The sequence below is a fragment of the Ptychodera flava genome, chromosome 19 (genome assembly GCF_041260155.1).
Source record: "Ptychodera flava strain L36383 chromosome 19, AS_Pfla_20210202, whole genome shotgun sequence".
In the NCBI taxonomy this organism is placed as follows: Eukaryota; Metazoa; Hemichordata; class Enteropneusta; family Ptychoderidae; genus Ptychodera; species Ptychodera flava.
In genome coordinates this window covers 34,012,317-34,036,321 of record NC_091946.1, presented here as the reverse complement: position 1 = coordinate 34,036,321, position 24,005 = coordinate 34,012,317, and the positions used below count along the sequence as shown (strand labels likewise).

The following is a 24,005-nucleotide window of genomic DNA, read 5'->3' as shown; positions in this document are numbered from 1 at the left end:
ACCGTTCATGGCACATATGTAGGCAGCGGACTAATGGTGAAAAGTGAGTTAATTTTTATGATCAAAATGAACAGAATATAAGATTTTGCAGGTCGACTGTTTCACACGGGTTCCGTCTTTGTTTTGTCGCTTAGAAACAGCCAACAGGGCACAGCAGACGTCATAAACTCAGTTTGATGAAAGTTTACTGTGTGTTGGAGAGTTTTGGACATGATCTTCTATACTCTCGCTTGCTAGACCTCAAATCTGCATCTGCACTATCGTGTACACAAAGTTAGGGACAGTCTCAGATTGTCGCATAAGTTCTAAAAGCGAAATTAATTCGTTTACGGGCAGGGGTTTTGACCTCCATTCAATTAGTGAACTTCACTGTCTCACTTTTATTTTGTGATCACAAGTTCTTTGTGTGTAAAAAACTGCACACTCGCTAACAAATTTTACAGTAATTGTTTCTAGCTCGTTTGTGTCCAAAATACAATTTACCAACAGTAACATTGTGTCCTAAACCTGTCATTCATCAATTTAGAAAGATATAGAGATAAAAAGTATCATTTTTAAATGTGCTATAAGCGTCTGCCTGCTCTGACCACACCTGGTCATTTCACCCTCACTGTGGTGATGAAACAGCACTGAATTCTGCAGTCTTGACGAGACGCATAATTCTCAGTACATTGTTCTCTCAGGCAGACATCAACACTTCTCACTTTTGAACTTTCATTTAGGGGAGGGGGGTTTATCTAAACGAAGAAATTTCGTTTCTTGAACTTATGCGACAATCTGAAACGGTCCCTTAGCCATGAGCCTCGAAGTAATACAAGTGCAAACTTAAATCTCGTTCTGCAAGCGAGATCGTCTTCTGTCGCACAGAACATTCAAACGAGTAAATAATACCGCACTCGATTGACAGTGGAAATTGTGTTTGTGAACAGTCGAGGAAAACCTTTCTGAAAAAGTTGGCATCCGACAGAAAATTTTACTCGCGTTTTAGTGCCTTGTATTCAGAGAAGTTTTTTGTTCTGTCTTTTTGAAAATATTCGAAACTTTCAAATTCTTCTCAATAGCTGGTAAACCACCTTCATTTCAGAAAACGGAACACCGTTAACATGGTACAGTGAAAAATCACTCACACAAAAAGAAGAAAACTTCGTCGGGGAAGACGATGTTTTCAACCTGTCGCCTCAGAAATACATGATCGCCGACGATTCAATGATTTTTTCCCTTTAGCTCTGAGAAAGAATTAATTGTCTACGAGTTCCCCAGGTTTAGTTTGAATTACAAATATGGACAGATAGTTTACCATAATGTTTTGTATTGTAGGAACGGACAAGTGTGGACTAGATCTTTTTAATGTCGATGAGACCACCGGAGTTCTCAAACATACTCGTGTCTTGTATGAAGAACCCGCTGGTACTTGTCTTCTGACAATCAGAGTCATGGACGACGGACAGGAGCGCTTGAGTGACATAGCTATGGTAAGTACTGCGGGGTTTTTGTGTAGAACCTCTCCGTAGTTTTGGTAGACTTCTCCAAAACTCACGTCTAACGACGTACTCTGATTTTCAGTTAAAGCCCTACTGCTTCTTTACTGTGAAAGGACTCCAACCTAAAAAAATGTTTTAATTATTACTTTAACGAAAAATCGGAGCGCGACGCTAGATGTAAGTTGTGGGGAAGTATGACCAAAACTAAAGAGAGGTTCTGAACAATATGCTCAGATTATCGACTTAATTTGTTTATGATTTAACAGTTTGTCTTTGTTACGTGATCATTATCATAATTGTTTACGTAGGGAAAGAGCAGAATATGATTTCGTGTTCTGACTTTTGTAATACCTGCGACACGAAAATATTTTAGTAGTATACAAGACTGGTACGTATTTTTCTTGCTAGACATTTACATAACAACACGTTCCAAATTCAGTCCAGTAGCCTATCTTACCTTTTCCACAGTGGACCAAACGTTCAATTAAATACTTGGGTCTCTTAAGATAGTATGCGCCTTGAAAGTAAAAGACTTAAACTTTCGCTCGAGTTTCCCAAAATCAAGAATAAAAATCGAGGACCACCATGTAAATTTTGGTACTAGAGAAAAACAAATAACCCAACATTTACAGATACTTGAAATTCAAAATGACCGCCTTCCTTGTGTTAACTCTACGGAGAAAAATACAACTTTAGAATTTCGGAAACTAAACCGGTGAAAAGTTTTCTTACACCAAAAGCTTTGAAATGAATCCCCCACAAGTGGGATATCAGAAAGGATTTGTGAGAGTTTGAATATCTGTCCCGGAGGCGCGTTCTACCTTAAAAGGACTTCCTAGCAATTCAAAGTTAGTTAAGTTTGAAAACTTTTGCCCGAACCTTGTTCAAAGGAACGTAGGCTATTATCTCTAAAAATAAAGAATAAAAACCAAGGAGAGCCGTAACAAGTTTGTTACTGGAGATTAAACTGACCTAGAATGTACCGATTTTCGAAGTTGTAAGTGTCCACTATGTCTGGTATTAAATCAAAGAGAAACGTGAATTTTTTCACCAAAATGAGACGAATCGGGTTAAATTTTACTTCATAAGCTTAAAAATGAACCTACACAAGCACCATCCCACCGAAGTAATGTGAAAATGTTAGAGTCCGGTTTATTACACCTTAACCATGGTAAAAGCTTTAAGAGCGACACTCTTCATTGCATCCTTTCTTCGCTACAAACAGTAAGTGATGATACAGCACCAGTCATATCTAATATATGCCCTTACTGCAACATGTCACACAGCTACAGTGTCCCTTTAAATTCAATCTGGCATATGATATTACACAGGCAAGAGTTATTGCTTAAAGAGGCTGTATAGTCTAATTGAATGTTCTATGTCAACATTTTATATTCTAATCAAGTATTTCGTCAGTTTCGTATTGCCCCCAAATAGAACAACAAGACTTAACGGCAATAGAATCAATAATGCAACTCCTGATCCAGAAGAGTTAGTACGCTAAAATACACTGTTATCAATTACTTTGACCGTTTTAGGTGGAAGTTAATATCACCGAAGTGAACCACCCACCACAGTTTGAATCCGACGTCTACAGTGCCACAGTACCTGAGAACGAGCCAGTTGGTAGTGATATCAACACCTCTCCAAACCCACCCAAGGCCATCGACGACGACCACGGACCAAATGCCGAGGTAGTGTACCGGATTCTGGGTGGAAATGAAGATGGTGAGCCCTTATTCAATCAAACTTATAACTACATGCTTAACAAAATGGCAGTTTTATACAATCTAACATCAATGTAATGGTATGTTAGATTCCTAAAATGTATCAGGTGGTGTAGAGTACCGCTATGTGGTGGGAGAGACTCTCCCTGGAAATATTTTCGTTCATTATCTGTCTTGTTTTGCGTCCTTAACCATACCAAAAGAGCGTTCTATAAAACACACACATTAAACCCAACTTGGCCAGCCAAGGGATATGCTAATTGGCTAATACAGCTCTGCCAAATATATACTAATTAGCTAACACAGCTCTACCAAATATTAATTAGTCAACACAGCTCTACCAAATATATGCTAATTAGTCAACACAGCTATACCAAATATAATTAATAAATGATAACGGGTCTACCAAATTATATGCTCATTAACGAACACCAATCTATCACATTTATGCAAAACGCTTCACATAGCTCTACCAAATATTATATTACCATTCCCTGTCCATCGCATTTTAATTGGTCGAGCTGAACCACGTGACTGTCCACAAATACACAGTAATGGTCTGTTTACATGCCCGTGAATATGAATCATATCACAAACATAGTAACTTTGAAGCTAAAACGAAAATTGTCATTTGTACAAAGATCATAATCAATCACAAAACAAAATGGAGCACTTGTGGGCCAAGTTTGGACACTTTTTTTCAAAAAATATCCGGATTTGCAAAATTTTTGCAGCGCGCGCACTACTCACTGACCAGTTCTGGGGCCCTGTTGTCGTTCGCACGGGAAATTTTCGTAAATTTTGACGGTTTTGTTGGGGGGGTCGTTGATAATATAATGGAAATAACAGACTCCGCGCTGACCATTAACTTTATTTATGGACGCGGGCCCGAGGATAGCCAAATTAACGGGCTCGGCACGCCTCGCCCGTTAAACGTTAATGGTCAGCGCGTCTTCCGTTATTTCTATATTTTCGACTGGTCTTTTATTGAGTTATTTATTTTTATTCTTTATTTGCATGTATTTCATTCAGTGCATGAAAATCCATTTATGGATGTATTGACTTTGAGTAACAAAAAAATTACATACATTAATGATATAATCGAAATCACGGTTTTTTAAGAATAAGTTTGATTTCCTTTAGACACTAAAATAGCACAAAGGGACTTTTCCCGTTTAAAATTACTGAAGATGCTTTTTTCTATCAACTGAAATACTAGTTATCACTACTATGCGGCCGTTAATGTACTGTTTTTGGCTCAAAACTATCAAATTATAAAAACGTAATTCATTCATCCTAAAATGTACCACAGCATTATATTTAAGCAGCCAAATTACAGTGATTGCATTGCACACAATTTTCTATATTAAGGAAATGGTGGCAAATATATGCAGATCCATCTTACATGAATAAAATGATCATACTCCAGATGAAAAAAGCTCTTTCTGACATGCCACTTATTTTGCGTTTCCAGGTTTCTTTTCAATCGATAGCGCGACTGGTCTGATAAAGGTGGCAAGCAGTCTAGACCGTGAAATCGTCGACTCTGTGCACATGCTTATAGTCGCCCATGACAGCACCGTGGATCCGAAGTCTGCGACTGCAAATGTAACGATCACTATTGATGACGTCAATGATAACGCCCCAGAGCTGCCACCGCAGGAGACGGCGGTTGTATCCCAGGTAAATAATGAAGCAGGAGTATCGTAGTGTCTTCCTAAATATTTCGTAATTTCTGCCTTAGGCAATTTCGATCCTTTTTCTCATTCATACTTTCTTTTCCATAGGATTCCAAGCCAGGGTCTTTCGTCACAACTATCAATGCCACGGATGCCGACTCGGGGCCTAACGCAGAATGTTCCTTTAGTTTCCTTGGAGAAGCTAAACTCGATAGGGTCAAGGTTGAACAACCGAATGATCTCTTTGCAATTGACGATTTCAGCGGTAACATTACAACGAAGGACGCCCTCTATAGGATTGTCGGAGCTTCAACTGTGTCAATTGAGGTAGTCTTCTTCTATTTATAATTAGTAAATTACCCGACAGTGCCGTGTCTTTCGAAATATCTATCTGTCTGTTCATCTCCTTGTCTTTCCATCCGGGACCTCTGTTTCACTGTCTTCCTGTTGTAGTGTCCAACGCACACATAGGGAAACGAGAATTGCTGAAAATCTATCTGTCTTAAATTCCAGTTACTGGTGATAGCAGAGAACCGACAACCATTGGTTGCTACCAGCTCACAAAATTGGAGAGGTCTTGCAGTAACCTGGCTGACAGTCCTGTTTACATTTGATTACACACCGGTTTGTGGACAAGGTATTGACGAGATCTAAGCTTACTCTCCAATTTCACTAACTATTCAATGTGAACGGCCGCCACAGATTATCAGCATTGGGTCAGTGATAACATCAGGCATTTACTTTCAATGGAGCACGATTCCTCAAAAAGCAAAATATACCGAAATCATGCGTGGTGTTTTAAGTTGCGGGGAAACGTTCACGGTCAGCCCGGAGGGGTTTAAGTAACTTAATAATAATAATAATAATGTTTATTCCCAAAAACAAGTGAAGATCAAAATGTAAATTTACAATAAATCGATTACACAGAAGGAGGGAAAAGGTACGGTGGCCCCTACACGCCACGGAACTCTACTACTTTTGAATATAAACTCTAATTTTTCTTGACAATATCTTTAATATTTGTAAGAGATTTTATTTCTCCACCGCAAACTTTTAATTTTGTACGGGCAACTTTATCTTAACATTATCTTAACTTTAACTTCTCGAAAGTAGTTTTAGTTTTAACAATAAAGAAAATATGTTTCTCAAAAGTATTTTTTATTTTGTAAAACAAACGTAAAATTTTTTCAAGATAACAGACTCCCCTACACGTCATGGAAATATATTACTTTTGAACATAAACTCATATTTCTTGGCAATATATTTAATATTTGTAAGAAATTTTATTTCTCCACAGCAAACTTTTATTTCTGAACGGGGAAACTTTATTTTGGGGATAAACTGTTTTTAAAAACTTTTAACAAAAATAACTTTAACTTTTAAAAAATAACTTTAACTTTGAACAAAATATTTATTTCTCAAAAGCGTTTTTTATTTCGAAAAGAAGTAAAAATTGTTCACAGCAAGAGTTTAAAATTTTTGCTGAGCGCGAACTGAGTTACTTAAATGACATAAACTTATGTCTTTAGAGCAGAAAACTTAAATTCTTAAAGAAAAGTTTTATTTTTCAAGAGTAAAATTAATTTCTTTATGGAAAAAAGATTTTCTCAGAGCAGCAAATTGAAATATAGTGAATAAAACTTTTTTCTCAATGGAGAGAAATTATTTTCTGAAGACAACAAAACTAATTCCTTCAAGATATATTTCTACTATGAGTGTGGTTTAAGAATTTGGTAAAACTGAACTGAGAAAGAACGAAAAAGGGATGAAAAAGTCAAACTTACTTTTCTTCAGAGCGAAATTTATTTCTGAGAGGAGATATATATTTAATGTGAGGGCGCAATTACCTATAATGCATAGCAAACTCTTTCTAGCGAGAGTAACATATTTTGGGGAAGAGTAAAACATTTTTCCGATGAGCAAAACTATTTTAACAGCGGCGGAAGTTAAAGTATCCCACCATGCAACACCCAAGTTTGATGACCAAGAGTCTCCGAGTTGGTAGCCGGTATCAGACAGTTCGTGTTCGTGTCGGCTACATGGACGATCTGCTCTCCGAGACAACCATGACTGACTTCATCGGCGATACGGGCATGCCAGCCGGCCCTACCATGCCTGCGTACGATGCTGTGTGTTGGGGCCGTATAACGCCGGGAACTCACAACATCGTACGCAGGGCTACGGGCACGCAAACGGGTCAGTTGCCACTTGTCTGAGTCCCCGAAGAACGGTTTTATGTTTGAGTGATTCTTTCTGACGGCAGACGGTGTGCGACGGGACCGCATTGGGGTTGTTCATTAGCTCTGCATGGCATAGCCCTGCGTACAGGTCTGTGTGTTCCCGGCGTTATACGCCGGGAACACACAGACCTGTACGCAGGGCTATGCATGGCAGGGCTGTGTGTTACCGGCGTTACACGGTCTCCCATGGGGGGCCACCACATAACACCGGTAACACAAAGCCAATGTGTGTGATATTCATCTTTTCTAAGAGGAGAAGCCAGATTCGTAATTTATAGAAACTGAAACTGAACCGAGCCCGCCAGATTTGACCACAGTCGCGGACTGGTTTTGACTTTCACGTGTGGTTTGCGGGGTCAAAAACGTGAAAGTCAACAGCCCGTAAAAGGCATATCCCGTCCGAAAACACCAAAGCTGTGGACCCACAACTACTGTATTGAATCACGCTCGACTGTGGTCAAATCCCTCGCTGTGAAATCTGGCGGCCAGGTTCAGTTTCAGTCGAAGAGTCTATCAATTACGAATCTGGCTTATAGAAAAGATGACTATCACACAACATAACATTAACAACACAGCAACTGATGAAGGAATAGCTCTCTGCATGGCAGGGCTGTGTGTTACCGGCGTTATGTGGTGGGAGGCCGTATAACGCCGGTAACACACAGCCCATGCAGAGCTAGTGAAGGAACCCAATGCGGTCCATCCCGTCGCACAAAGTCTGCAGTCAGGACGAATCACTCAAACATAAAACCGTTCTTCGGGGACTCAGACAAGTGGCAACTGTTGAACTGACTCGTTTGCGTGCCCGTGCTCATAGCCCTGCGTACAATGCTGTGTGTTCCCGGCGTTATACGGCCCCAACACACAGCATCGTACGCAGGCAGGGTAGGGCCGGGCTAGCTGCAGTACAGTACGGCAAACCGTCCGACCCAAATACCCAGGTAAAACCTCGAGGTACTGTACTGCAGCTAGGGCCAGGCTAGCGTGCCTGTATCGCCGATGAAGTCAGTCATGGTTGTCTCGGAGACTCTGGGTCATCAAACTTGGGTGTTGCATGGTGGGATACTTTAACTTCCGCCGCCGTTAAAATAAAGTTTTGCTCGTCGGAAAATGTTTTACTCTTCCCCAAAATATGTTTACTCTCGCTAGAAAGAGTTTGCTATGCATTATAGGTAATTGCGCCCTCACATGAAATATTTCTCCTCTCAGAAATAAATTTCGCTCTGAAGAAAAGTAAGTTTGACTTTTTCATCCTTCCTTTTTCGTTCTTTCTCAGTTCAGTTTTACCAAATTCTTAAACCACACTCATATGTACAAAATATATCTTGAAAGAATTAGTTTTGTTGTCTCCAGAAAATAATTTCTCTCCATTGAGAAAAAAGTTTTATTCACTATATTTCAATTTGCTGCTCTGAGAAAATCTTTTTTCCATAAAGAAATTAATTTTACTCTTGGAAAAATAAAACTTTTCTTTAAGAATTTAAGTTTTCTGCTCTAAAGACATAAGGTTATGTCATTTAAGTAATTCAGTTCGCGCTCAGCAAAAATCTTAAACTCTTGCTGTGAACAATTTTTACTTCTTTTCGAATAAAAAACGCTTTTGAGAAACAAATATTTTGTTCAAAGTTAAAGTTATTTTTTAAAAGTTAAAGTTATTTTTGTTAAAAGTTTTTAAAAACAGTTTACCCCCAAAATAAAGTTTCCCCGTTCAGAAATAAAAGTTTGCTGAGGAGAAATAACATTTCTTACAAATATTAAATATATTGCCAAGAAATATGAGTTTATGTTCAAAAGTAATATATTTCCATGACGTGTAGGGGAGTTTGTTATCTTGAAAAATTTTTACTTTTGTTTTACAAAATAAAAAATACTTTTGAGAAACATATTTTGTTTATAGTTAAAACTAAAACTACTTTCGAGAAGTTAAAGTTAAGATAATGTTAAGATAAAGTTGCCCGTACAAAATTAAAAGTTTGCGGTGGAGAAATAAAATCTCTTACAAATATTAAAGATATTGTCAAGAAAAATTAGAGTTTATATTCAAAAGTAATAGAGTTCCTTGGCGTGTAGGGGCCACCGTAAAAAGGTGTACGGAAAATAGTTGTCCAGCAACTAATCGAGTCCGCCTCCAGCCTCATTAACATATTTTGGCAAAAGAAGTGGGCAAGCTGTTCCTCTGAAACACACGTAATTACTTTACAGAAAACTACTCAGAAAAGAAAAAACATATAAAGAAATCAGAAATATATTACAGTGATACATTTCTTTAGACAAGAGATTGGAGATGTTTTCTATATTCACGTTTAAAACTATTTCTATTTGTTATGTTCCGTATGATATCAGGTATGCTGTTCCAAGTTTTGTTGCTGTATATTTTACTGTAAACTGACCTACTCTGTGTTTAGCTTTGGGTATTTCCAGATCATTTCGTTCCTTTTGTCTTGTAAAATATGAATGTGAAATTGGAGTAAAAAAGTCATGAAAGTACATGGAAGTCTAGCATGAAGAGCATCATGAACAAAGACTGCAAGCTGTAATTATGCTGTTTGTAAATATCAAGTATATCTAGTTTTTTAAAAAGTGGTGCTGTGTGTTCTGTCCAATTACTAAAGGTCATTGTGCGAATCATCTTTTTTGAAGTACAAATATTTCATTAAGGTATGTTGGATATGTGGCTCCCCACACTTCAAGACAATAAGTAAGATGGGGAAGAACAAAGGCGTTATACAACAGGACTAAGATCGATTGTGGCATTATGTGACGTAATTTGTAAAATACACCAGTTAATTTGCTAATTTTCACACATACCTCATCAATGTGTTGTTTCCAAGACAGGTTACTGTCGATAATTACTCCAACAAAAGAAGCACATTCCACTTTACGAATGTCATTGTTCTTCAATTGAAGTGAACCGTGACACTCAATATTTTTTCTACAACTTTTCATGATCATGTAATTTGTTTTTGTGGAATTGATTGTCAGTTTGTTGGCGTCACACCAGTTACTCACATGCCTAAAATCGTCATTAATAGTATGTAGATTAATACAATTTGAACTGTTACAAAATGTGTGGAATAAATTCGAGTCATCAGCATAAAGTCGAAAGTTAAACGCGTCTGATGACATAGGAATATCATTTATATAGATTAGGAAAAGGGTAGGGCCTAAAATTGATCCTTGGGGGACTCCACATGTGATTGTTTTTGCGTGAGAATTCACACCGTGTACACCAACTTAAAGGGATATAGTCGTCGGAACTGCGCCTGTGCGAGTTTCTTGTTTACAAACAATGTATTTCGTGCACGATATAAGGATGCACCTCATCATCATAGCTGCAACATTTAAATTATACGATGATAGATTATGACAGACATGTTTTAACTGTCATCAATCACCATTGTACCTTGGATACAGTGTTGCCATGGGTCGTATGGGTCCCATACGACCTTTGAGCGCAGTTCCGACGACTATGTAGGTCAGAGTTACAGGAAAGAGATACTTAATTTGGCCGGATTCTCATGGATAAGACAAATCACGCAACCTAACTCTGCTTACGCAAACTACATTCTCAATTTTGCTTACCGATAATCCTGTGTTGGTCTCTCCCAAACCAATCAAAGATGTGTACCAAGTATCTATTCCCGAGGACACTTTTCCTGGAACGCTGCTGAACATCTCCTTTGAAGAAAATTCTAATTCCTTGAAGCCCATTCCAGCTTTGACCTATGCTATCAAAAGTGGAAACGATCGGGTATGTATGCATGTGCAAAGCGCAAGATAATATCTGTGGTGCGAGTCGCTTGACGATTAATAAGAACTTTTAATTGCTTCGAACTACGCTATGACACCTGTTTCGTCGCAATTTCATGAAATTGTGCGAAGGTAGGTAGATCTGTCTCCACACATGTGCATTTCTTCTCATTCCAATAGATGCAAAGGAAAACAGCTGAATTCTGTCGAAGACTTGCTGTTGGAGCGTGTAGCGTATGATGTTTCTATTACGTCATTCTATTTGTCACAATGTGGTGCATACAAAGTCCGCCAATATTTTGGTAACCGCGTACATTTTTTTACTTTTTCCAGAATTCATTTGGAATTATAGGAGACTCCGTTGTTGATATCCAAGTTCAGAATGTCCTTGACGTTCGTACTTACAACTTGACGATCAGTGTCAGCACACCAGATCCACTCCATGGCAAAGGGTAAGCGTTTTAACAGTATGTTATTATGACATGCGCATTGCCGCACTAATATCGAAAATTTCCAAGAGCAGCTTAACAGCTTACTCTGCTACGTAACAACAATCCAAAGACAACAGAGAAACGACATTAGATATTTAAAGATACAGCCCGATTTCTCATTGATGTAATAATAAGATATATCTGCGAGCTTCAAGATGTTTAAGTGAATTGAAATTCTGTGTCGGTATTAACATCCAGGACGAAGTATAGCAGCCAGTTACTTTATAACAATGAAAATTGCCACCGTGACCGCTGCCTTGGTAACAAGCTAAGTCGGTGACGTTTACGCCAAATGTACACAACTCAAGTGTACTGTAAAATGTGACAAGTTAAGGGCACGCGCACTTCAATAATACTGGGTTTATGAAGATGCGACACAATAAACCTACGCAAGAATCACACTTGCAGATTGAGATGTCTTTCCACCTCGCTGGTGGCAGGTAATATCGGACTCCTTCTCTTTGTCAAACCGACTTTCGTTGTATATTTTTTCTAATTCTTTCCTCGTTTCTTTAGCACATGTTTTGTCGTTGTTGAGGTTTTCCAAGTTGTAACTGCACCGCCTTCTTCAACGACGCTTCCTTCAGGTAAGACATTGTATATGTCCTCATGTCGATATTCTTATTGCGATTACAAGACAAGTCATTTTGTTCGGAAACTTGCAAATGTGCCATGGTGTACGGGGTTGTAGAACATATGATGAATTCCGGTAATCGTTTCTGCTAAGATAAAGGGACATCTATACTACATATTTAGACCTGTACTTGGCATAAAGTGTGCTATCAAGAATGCCTGGAATACTTGCATGAAGTCACATAAAATAATGACGATGCATAAAAATATCAAAATTTACCCCTTTGCTGAATGCTGGTTTTGTGTATGACTTATACAAAATAAACATTTCCCATTCCGACTTTCTTTTCTGTGACAAATAAACGTTGCCACAATGTGTTGAAGGGGAAAGATACTATCCTTGTCTATATCAAAGGCACCAGCGATTAAGATTTCATTACAAAAGCTTGCAAAGGGTCAATCCGTAGTGTAACAGCATAAATGCAGCCGTATATGGTGAGAGTTAGTTTGGGTAGAGACCAAAATGTTTCGCTGAATGCTTAATCTTCTCTAACTGCAAGGGAGGTTTAGGTTGTGTACAGTCGACAGCATTTCAAAGCTTTCCAGTAGTCCAGCAACACAAACAACTTTTCATCTCGAATAAGATATGGAAACAAGCTTGAAACGATTTACTTTGTTCCCTTTAATTAGACATTCGTTACAAGTAATTAATTTTATGAAATTGTGACGTATTACTCTATGCTGAACAATTCACAGGAAAAGATGACGATCTGTCTAGTGTTGCACTGGTCGCCATCATTGCCTTGTCAACAGTATCAACTCTTTTATTGTTACTGGTCATCTTACTAACAGCCATCTACAGGGGGAAGAAGTGAGTTCGATGGTTGTCGTTTTTTGTCTGCATTGTTTTAGTTGTTCTGCAAATGACACCTATCAACTACAGCGACTAGCAACGTAAACTTTCCAGTGTATGATCTTGAGCGAGGCTATTGAAATGGGAAATATATTTGCCAAAATTTTAATATTCTTGTCTGCAAGAATTTTACATGAGTACCTCTAGTATACGGGTCGATGACTTCGAAATAATTATTAATGACCTATAGACAGTTGTCGTTGTGACGACGAGGACATTGGTGGCGAACAATAATGACGACGGCGAGACCGTGATGACGTTGGCTTGACTACTTTGTATGAACTATTTCCAACAGAGCGGAAGAAAACATCGCAAAATTGATAGATCATAACGATACATTTTTGATCAGACGTACCAATGAACGAAAAATGGTTTTGGTCTGTAAAGTTCGTCCTCAATATCAGTTGAGATACCGATAATGTTTACATTTTATTCTTTCAGCGCCTCTTTGCGTGCCAGTCTAAAGGCATCTGGCCTGATGCCATCCAAGCCAAAGAAGTCAATAAAGGTAATAATTAATAAAGTATTATATAGAAATAATAACACGAATAATAATAGGTTCAATTTCCGTGAAAATTTCACCATAAGGGTATTTTGGGTCGAAAAGACCAAATATGATATCGATTTCACTGCCCCATGTTTCCATGGTAACCATTTTAGGTGTTGAAAATTTCAGTTTTTCTAATATCCCATGAAAGTTACTTTGATTGATATGAAAATTATCTAGTGGGGAAGTTCGGGTCAGAGAACACAAATGCCAGACTTATGTTAATGTTTCGAGTTGCCATAGTAACTATTTTGGGATTGAAAATGTTACTTTTTCCCTAATTCCTATTAAAGAACTATTAATTGATGTAAAAAATTGATAATAATGGGTTTTCTGGTTAGCACACCAAAAAAAGACACACTCATTTTAATGTGAGATGTTTCCATGGCAACCATTCAGAAGTAACAACACCTTTTTTTCAGAAGTCCCACAGCTTCAATGAACTGTTTTTTGATTTCTATATAATACTTATAGCCCCTAAACTTGTAATAATAATAATAATAATAATAATAATAATAATAATAATAATAATAATATTAATAATAATAATAATAACAAGAAGAAGAAGATTTTTGATTTTTCTAATGAACGCCTTACTGAAATTAAACTCCTGTACAGAAAAGTACATATCAAATCAATTCAAATTTTGAGACGAAACGCATATTAATTGAAATCAGATAAATGCGTTATAGCAAATGATGGTCAATTACTGAAAAAACTAAGCAAAGTTGGACTCTATAAAAACCAGCAAAAACTGCAAAATGGCTATGATATTGAAGCTGGAGCGAGACGGAGAGAACTGGCGAAAAGGCAAACAGGTAGCTATATCACTTGCAACATGGGGAAAGAAACTAATTTAATTAAATCTGAAAAAAGCACAATTTTGTTATTGACAGAAGGCAAGATGCGAGGTGCATGAAAATTCTCCACTGAATATGGGAAAGCAAAACAAAGTTCCGAAACAAGAAAACGGCAACATAAATTTGCAAAGAAAAAGAACACGAACACCTTGCATCTTGCAGAAAAAAATGCCGCCTAACCGCCAATGAGAAGGGACATGCCAACCAAGAATTTTCTCAACTGACCACCCCCTCTCAATCCGAGGAGTACGGTGCCCAGGACGAGTTAGGTTTTGGCAAAAGGGAAAGTGTGCTTACAGGTGAAAGCACACTAAAGAAAGAAGTGTTCACAACAAAATTGAATAAATAGTAATTATTCCATCAATGTCTACGGAAGCAATGATGTCATTAACACACCAAATGTTTCTGAAAGCACCTATGCTTGAATTGAGCGTGAAGTAATTATATTCTTCTAAAATGCGAGAGCAAACTCGCTTTTTAAAACCAGAAACAAGCATTTTACCGGTTGAGGGATCATGATCATTAATTGCATTTCGTCTCGTCACATGAATTGCAATTTTAGCTGTCATAAAAAGAAAATTTAAAAGCGCAAAAGTAATCTTGTCTATGTACGATGTATCAAAAGGGTGGGCCCAAAACAACCACCAGTATAAAATCTTGCATCCCTGACCAAGAAAATGGTGATAGAGTTTACGAAGGAGAATGAACAAAGGAGAAAGATGAGGGCATTCTAAAAATATGTGTAAAAGGTCATCTCTGGCACTACAGAAAATACAGTCAGAGGATGAGCTATACCCAGAATGGAACATAAACGTTGCGTATTACGCACCATGAATAAGACGCCATTGAAGATCTTCTTTTTGGGAATTGGACTGAGATAACAATAAGTGAACAAAGGTTTGATATTTTCAATCGAGATCTTGACGTTTATTGTTCCTATGAAAATTGGACATAATCAAGAATTTATATATGCTACCCTTTTCAAATATATACAAGGGACAATTCAAAATCAAGAAATTTGTGCTGAATTTCATCAATGATAAGAGCAGGAGGACAGAGGCAAATTAAACGATGAAAGAGTTTAGTTGCAGTAAGTTGATTAATAACGATAACACGGCCTTGGAATGACATAGCAGGAGCATATATCTATTCCACCAAGATAACTTATTGCCAATCTTTGTAACACACTCACTCCAGTTTTTTGAAAAAAAACCGTTACTGTTACCCAAATAAGTACCAAGGACTTTGAGACCAATACTATTCCGAATAATTTCAAGCGGATGATCAGCACACCCACACCATGAGCCGACCCATAGACCTTGGGACTTACGATAGTTGATTTTTGCATTACTGGCATGCTCATAGACAGAAAACCAATATTTAAACCTCAAAAAAACAGTATCACAAGTTACAAAAGTATTAACGTCATCAGCATAAGCTGAAAGTTTACATTTACGATCACTTGAATTTGGAATCATAACACCTTTAATACTGTCATCTTGTCTTATTCTGTGTAAAAGAGGTTCAATAACAATTGCATACAGCTGCCCTGATAATGAGCAACCTTGCCTTATACCACGTGAAAACTGAACTGGGGCAGTGAGGGAACAGTTAACACGAACAAGACTATCAGTTTGTGTATACAAAAAGTTAATAAAATTGATGAAATTTTCACCAAACCCGAACGCATGCAGAGTTTGAAAAAGATAATGATGACTGACACGATCAAAAGCTTTTTCCTGATCTAAAGAAAGAATACCAAGAGGAAGATTCAGTCATTATAAAAATGAATACAATCCCTAATTAAATGAATATTGTCAAAAATCTCTCTGCCTGGAACAGTATAACTTTGATCTACATGAATGATATCTTGCAAAACTTGCTTCAAGCGAAGCGATAAAAGTTTAGTGAAAATTTTATAATCAGAGCAAAGCAAACTGATAGGTCTCCAGTTCTTAAGAAGGGAGTTATCACCTTGTTTCGGAAAAAGTGTGATAACAGCTCTACGACAGGACGTTGGAAGAAGGCCATCGAAAATTGACTTTTGAAAACCCTGGTGAAAATCTTTCCTCGGAAGAGACCAGAATTTTTTAAAAATTCACAAGGTATGCCATCAACACCGGGCGTTTTACCATTGGCAATGTTCTTGAGTGCACTCATCAAGACTAATGGTTCATCAAGTTGAGTAACTTTGTCAGCAAGCAATTGAGGGAGATCATGAAGCAAAGTATTTTGTGCTTCAGGTGAAACACGCTCAGCAGTAAAAAGGTTTTGATAAAACTGGCGAGTAAGTTGACGAATTTCTCTCTGATTTTCAGTAATTGTATGATCTTTACGTTGGAGATGAGTAATGGATTTACGACAGCCTTTGTATTTTTCAAGAGAAAAGAAAAACTGTGGATTAGTATCAGAATCATTGAGCTGTTGAAAACGAGAACGAATAACTGCACCTCTGGTATCAAGTTTCTGAAAACTGTCTAACAGGTCTTTTTGTTGGTGATATCTTGTTTTCAGAGAAGGCTGAGTATGAATCAATGTTTCCAAAGTACGAATTTCCTCAATAAGCTTTTGTTTTGAACGTTTAAAGTGATGAACTCGTTCAGCGCTGTACTGCTGACTTAATTCTTTAATCTTTTGTTTTCCTATATCCCACCAAGACTGAAGAGAAGAAAACCTATCCTTCTCATTACGCCAACCTTCCCAGAATTGCTTAATTAAAGTGCAGTAATTTTCATCATTAAGAAGACTAGTATTTAGACACCAAACTGGATTTTTGTTGACACTTGAATTCATATTTAAAACAACAGAAACAAGAGAATGATCAGATAAATCAGTAGGAGAGTCAATAGACACAGATTTAATTTTCGAAGTCAACCTCTTGTTAATGAAGAAAGTATCAATGCGACGTTTTGGCTCTCCTCTCTGCCACGTAAAATGTTGAGCCTGCTTATGAAAATAACGCCAGGCATCAGAAAGCTTACAGCGATGAACAAGAGAAGAAAAAACTTGCGAAGACTTTAAATGTGGTTCAATATGAGACGACCTATCTAAATCAGGAACAAAAGTACAATTAAAGTCGCCCCTATGACAATATTTTCATTATCAAGATCAAAATCAAGGAGAAATTTACGAAGACTTTCAAAGAAAATACAACGAAGGAGCATAAATATTGAGCAAATGAAAGGAAGTGTCATCCATCTTAATATGCAAATGAAGTAGACGACCCTGGACGACACTTTCTGCGGAAAACAACATCAACATTTTTGTTTCGCGGAAACAGCACTGCAACCCCAGCAGAATTACTAGTACCATGTGAGAAGTAAATAGGCGCGCGCCAAACTACTTGCCAGTGAGCCTGATTAGCCACTGTAGAATGGGTTTCTTGTAAAAAATAAAAATCAGCATAATTATTGGACTTCAACGAAGACAAAATGTTATACCGTTTCAAAGAATCATAGCAACCTTTTACGTTCCAAGAAATGAAACTTGCCATAACTAGACAAGCAAAAACAAGAACGATTTTACTTCCCATTTTAGTAATAGCCAAGCTTTTACATTGTCTAACATGTTGTTGTAACTTTGCCACAAGTTTATGGATACGAACTTTTTGTTGACTAGTGACAATATCTGACCTGCGTAAGTTAGTAAATGACTTTATGAAAACTTTAAAATCTGAGCAGTAATCTGTACATTTTTCTATCATATTTTTAGAGCCTTTAATGTCTTCTAAAAACTCTAGCAAATTAGATGGCTTGATTTGTAGTTTTTCTTGAAATTCTGATAAGTCAGAAATTTCAGACGCAACAGACTCATTGTAAGAACGTAGAAATACTCAGTATTTGGTTCCTAAACAAAGAATGCCCTAGCGACATGTGTAGTGCAACCAATCACAGTAAAATATAAATTAAGGAAATAGCTTCCTTTTGACATTGTTTCCGATACTTTGAAACAACGAAATCATTCTATCCTGCTTTGTAACATATTGCAAGTGCTTGCTCGCTAAATCTCTAAACCTACGAGGCAAATTGATGTACTTGGACGAGTGGGGTTTTTTCGCTAATGAAACCATGTCAGTTCGTTACACTACGCCTGATCAGCTAATCGGACTGTCGGGGATTTTATGATGATGACGATATAAAAATAGTAGTAAGTTTCATAAGGCACTTAATATATGTATATTTGAGGGGCCAGTAGCTGTAACTTTTGATGGTTTTTTTTCACTTTTTTTAAATTTTAGTTTCTTGTTCTACTCTTCAAACCAGATACACAGTATTCAGCTTGTCAAGTCAGTCTGTACATGTGTAAACTTGATTGTTATGGGTGACAAGGGAATTCTAGTCCGGACCAAAATTCAAGTGTAAACAGTAACGGTGCATTTTGCATGTGTCGATGATGTGTGTAAATCTTTATTTCAAATTCCGAAGTCAGTGATGCCCTGGAGGCGGAATATTACAACGATCATATTTCGTGCATGAGGAAAGATAACCAGTGTTAATATCGTTTTAGTCCCCGCGGACGTAGTCCGGGGGAACTATTAGATTGGGTTCCGTCCGCCCGTCCGTGCGTCCGTGCGTCCGTGTGTCCGTGCGTCCGCAGCTGTACCTCAAAGATGCAAGACCCAATTTTATTCAATCTTGTTACAAGAACAAGGTACTCTGAGGTACATATGCAAGTCAATTTGTTTCGCGATACTATCCAATATGCCCACCTGGCGGCCAATTTATTGCGATTTTTCATGCTGAGAGCCATAACTCAGACATGCCAAAACTGATTTCGTTCAAACTTGGCACAAGGACAATCTACTATGACATACATATGCATATCAATTTTTGTCACGATATGTTCCAAAATGGTCGTCTGGCGGCCATTTTGTTGCAATTTTTTGATATTTTGAGCCATTACGCAGACATGCCTGATTTTGTTTCAAACTTGGCACAAGGACAATGTACTATGACATACATATTCATGTAAACTTTTATCACAATATTATAAATGTCTTCTTCCCAAAAACTGCCACTTGCAATTTGGTGTTTAGCATGCCTGCCATTAGCCAGAAACTTCTGGCCAATAAAATCGTGAGTGGTCATGTGACTGTGGCTGCCATGATGGATTTTCAAAACAATTCATTAATATTTCAACATTTTTCTTCTCAAGAACAAGCAGTTACTGTATTCTGTTACCATTGTCTACAAAATGCGTTAACATTTTGGAGTCCATATCATTTGCATGACGATACACTGCGGAGGCCAAAACTTTTCAATAGGTTGTGAGATGATCAAAATTAGGCGTGTTTGTTTCTTTTCGATTTGCTGAAAAATGGTTTGAAATTGGCATTCCACCTCGATTTTATGGCGCCCTTAACGACCACTTCTCTTTTTCTACATTTTAATCACTTTTCAACATGTTTCTCTTGTGTATTCAAAGAGACAGAGTAAACAATCTTCCTAACAAGTTGTGGGCTTGCAAACTGCATTGCAATCGGCCATTTTCATGACTATTTCATCCTGGTATTTCCATTGGTGTTAATCTATCAGTTTTGTTAATTCACCCTTTGAGCACCAGTCAATTTTTGTTACCTTCGTAAAATGTACCCCTGTTATATTTTCCAGATTTTTGCCAAAATTTGGATATAAGAGTGTAGCAAATGAAATGTGATGTCCTTTTACTCAAAAATTATCAAAAACAATTACACAAAATCAAATATGCTATTATAAAATTGACATTCCACCCGGATTAATGGCGCCCTCAATGGCCACGTTTTCTATGTTTTAATCACTTTCATTCAAATGACGCTTCATATTTCTCTACTAGTATTCAAAGAGCTCTTCCTAACCAGTTGTGGACTTGCCAACTGCATTGGAATTGACCATTTTCATGACCCTTTTCATTCTGGTATTTCCATTGGTATTAATCCAGTAGTTTTGTTAATTCACCCTTTGAATGAAATGTGATGTCCTCTTGCTCAAAAATTATCAAAAAAATACACAAAGATTCATGAAAATTAGTAAAATTTTGGCGGGAAAAATTCACTCAAAGGGTTAAAAACTCCACAACAGGAGTTGCATTCTCTAAATTCTATGGTTTTACCCATATGTCTCATTTTTCAGATAAAACTTTTTGTGCATGTGAACTTGACCAAGTGGTTATGATGGTGGACTTCCATGTTACGGCAGATCTAGGTTCAAAACCCATCAAAATACACGTTGGTTTTACACATTCCTTGCACAAAAATGTTCATTTCAGACAACATGCCAACAGAAGTACCAGGATGGACAGTCATGAAAATGGGACTATTGGATTTATGCTCTTTCAATGTATTACAGTGACAGAATTTATATTTTGCGGGGACTATGTCAATGACAATGACCTGTATAAATTCATTTGGTTTCATTCGCCAGCTCGGCTTCTACGAATGGTTGGTCATGCGGGCAGCTACTATAAACAAGAAAGGTGCAAAATACAAAGACCATGACGATGGCCAATCGTCAGAGATGACGGAACGATACGTTCGCAGGCCCTTGTATGCCAGCAACAGGAACGCGGCTGGTGGGTTGACTGCCGAGTCCGACTACCTCGATGCGGGAGACGTTGAGGACGCATACGAGCAGATTCCAGCCGAACAGGACATGGTGTATACAGAGCCAGATAATTACTTAACGATGGCATCTGTTGGAACGTCGACACAGACGAATCCTTTCGGAATATCTGAGTCCGAAATTGACAGCCCTTCCCGTGACTTCTCCGCATAGCATCCCGTATATCGATACAAGAGGCAGGACCACTTTCAGTATTATACACGAGACGGAAAGGCAATACTAAATTGATGTCGCCATGCGCCAATATTATTACAGGAAAAGACGGTAGACACTCAAACTATACCAGTATTCATTGCATCCTCGTTGCAGAGCGACGAGATATGATCCGATGAAATTTAATAACTTGAAAAATTATTCAGGCGTTCTCGCTCAAGATTTTCAACCGCTTGACAATGTTGGTTAACGTCTACTCCTCACGGTGATCTAATATCTCAATGAAATTTACATTCATTGAATATTTTTTATATACTTAAAGATTTACAGTCTTTTCCATCCTCACATTTTATTCCTTCAGACTTGTTTTTATCGTTTTTATCAAGAGTATGATTTTCACTTCTTTTAACTCGATTCTTGTGGTATTTATATCCTAGGAATTCGTTTCTCGTGTCGTCTTCAGCTTGAATTTTGTACACTTGTATTTTTTCAGCTACTTACCCTTTATCATCTTTTGTCATTAGGGATATTTTTCAATTTCTTTACAGTATAACTTGCTGATAATTTTACTTCGGTTTATTATGTTTAACAAATTTGCTTACTGATGGTCTAACCGTAAATCTTCGAGGTACCTTTGAATACTGTAGTGGGCATGCGCTGCCTTATATCAGCCAGTAGTCTGAATCAGCGCTTAACAGTCGCGACGCAGCTCCGCGCGAGAACAATAGAATCCATTTGCCGTTCGTGGGGGGTCTGCATACATTAAATTCAAATATATGGCGGCCATTTTCGCACTCAACATGTCCTCGTTTGTCGTGGAATTTTTCACCTTAAATGATTTCATTTCGTGTTCTAAATCAACACAGTCCGAAGACAGAACATTATAAATAACTACATTGGTCAAATCAATGGTTACCTCATCAAGAACCCCCCAAAATCGGCAGGCATGGGAGACAACTCGCGATCGTATCGATGCGATATAATCTATTCATCGACCGTAAAAAGCAGTAAAACGTTTGTGTCCAGAGTCGAAAATGCACTGACCCATGACAGATTATGTTTTGACCAAATAATCCACTTCCTTGCCGCATTCTTTTTCTAGGACGGCTATGCCAATTCGTCAAAACAGTTCCCGCACTCAGTTCACCTACCGATGCAGCCTAGAAGCGCCCTCAATGATCACAAGATCAAATCTTACCTTACTTCGGATTTGTGCTGAACAACTCAGATGAAGGTCGCACACTATTTTTGAAATCGTGCTGCTTTATGATCTGCTTTATGATCTGAATCTAACAATTACAAGATTTTTTCACCTTTGTGGCTCATAAAAAAGACAATATTAAGCATGGACGTGGCAACACAGCTGAACACGGCGGGTGTACCACATGTCAATCGAAATACGAGTTTTATCAGCGAAAATAACAAACATCGGGACATCCTTTGGCGAGTAGGTGCGAAATAAGGTCCGAACCCGGTCTGGCAAGAAAATTTTGGAATTTAGGGGCCTAAAGAGGAACAATCGCCAAAATGGAAAACGGAGCGCTGGCTGCTAAATCAACTGTCGCCAACATCTCCGTCCACACGCCCTGCAGCTCTATGGGTGAAACCAGTCACCGTACAGGCAGAGTTTTACTGCAAAATTTTACAAGTCTTAATGGATGTACCGGTTCCATATTCCACAATTTCGTAGAACAAGGATGATAAAATACATTTCTGTTAATGGTTAGGTAAATCGCTGTCTAGGACGGTTTTGCCAATTTCGAAAAGAATCGGTACGTAGGCCTAACGAGTAGCTGGAAATCAACGTATTACAATCGTAGACATATAAAATAGGTCGATGTCGTGTGTACAAATATCATGCAATCGTCCACACAAAGGCAACGTCTTCTTTAATACATACTGCCTGAATTAGACAGACAGATTAACAGATGTTCGAGAATTCCAACGATTCCTAACTCATACCACTTTATGATCGTACAGCTCAATCCGCCATGAGCAATCCTGGCAACCTGCGCAGACAAATTGCGCAGTTCAAATTAACCGCCAAATCGCGGAGCTGCGTGCGGACTGTAAAGCCCCGTTGGTTGTGCTTCTTGCATTTTGCTTGCCAAAAAAATCCAATCTTCCGAGAGATGCTTTTGATTCCAATAAATAGCTACACTGTCACTATTTCAGTCGTTGGCGATTGATTCGGTCGATTGTTCACTGCTTTCGTGTAAGTGCTCTCTCGCGGCGGTCATATAAGACTTGCAACAAATCGAAAATTATTTAGTTGGTCAAATCTCAGTTGTACGCGCATCGCCAATATTTGAAAAGACGTTCTCTGTTCACACCTCGGCAAGCATTTTTACACAGGTTGCTTTTGATTTCCAACCATATTATCGAAAAACATGCAAAAATACAGCCAGCTAAAGGGCTTTAAATTGAGAAAAACTGAAGTCATGTGACAAACATACCCTTACGGTATGTCTGATAACCTACGTAGAAAATATTTTCGGCATGAGGGATTACTTTGTAATGACTTTGAATTACGGATGCTCGATTTTGAATGACATGTAGATACTGAGATCCAATGGTATATTCTCAGTGGACGCTTCTTTGTATTCTGACGATACGCGTTACTCGCGACCACAGGGTGTTGCAATAGAATTTGTTTCATTATACAAGTTACCTGTGTTGTTTGTACCTTGCCCTCGGTATCCCTGTATCGTATTTCAAAGTAAGGCCCCCTTCATAAGCTCAAAAGGTAAATGTGGACATTCTGAGCTGATAACGAGTTATTTGGTCGGGGCGATTAGCCTCCGCGTTGTTAATTGGTAGAACAAATTAATGAAGGGAATTAGGGAGGGCAATTAACAGATATGGGCTGTTTTCTTTGAAACACTATACAGAGGTACGGAAGGTAAAGCAATTATTACTCATAAATTCAGGTGAGGCTTTTATGATATAAAACGTGAAATACATGACATATATTCATCATAACTTCCAGACGAAT

The 24,005-nt window shown here is 38.0% G+C and overlaps 1 protein-coding gene across 1 annotated transcript in view; it reads left to right on the top strand.

Annotated features, from left to right (window-relative positions):
- LOC139119364 (protocadherin Fat 4-like) overlaps positions 1-22,043 on the top strand; it is a 51,420-nt gene extending 29,377 nt beyond the window's left edge. Inside the window, exons 17-27 of the mRNA XM_070683152.1 lie at positions 1,318-1,472; positions 3,020-3,209; positions 4,683-4,891; positions 4,996-5,214; positions 5,401-5,524; positions 10,748-10,878; positions 11,211-11,329; positions 11,885-11,955; positions 12,698-12,812; positions 13,296-13,362; positions 20,660-22,043. Of these exons, the coding sequence (XP_070539253.1) occupies positions 1,318-1,472; positions 3,020-3,209; positions 4,683-4,891; positions 4,996-5,214; positions 5,401-5,524; positions 10,748-10,878; positions 11,211-11,329; positions 11,885-11,955; positions 12,698-12,812; positions 13,296-13,362; positions 20,660-21,010 (1,751 nt within the window). The 3' untranslated portion in view covers positions 21,011-22,043. The remainder of the gene's footprint in view (positions 1-1,317; positions 1,473-3,019; positions 3,210-4,682; positions 4,892-4,995; positions 5,215-5,400; positions 5,525-10,747; positions 10,879-11,210; positions 11,330-11,884; positions 11,956-12,697; positions 12,813-13,295; positions 13,363-20,659) is intronic.
- Positions 22,044-24,005: the final 1,962 nt, after the last annotated feature.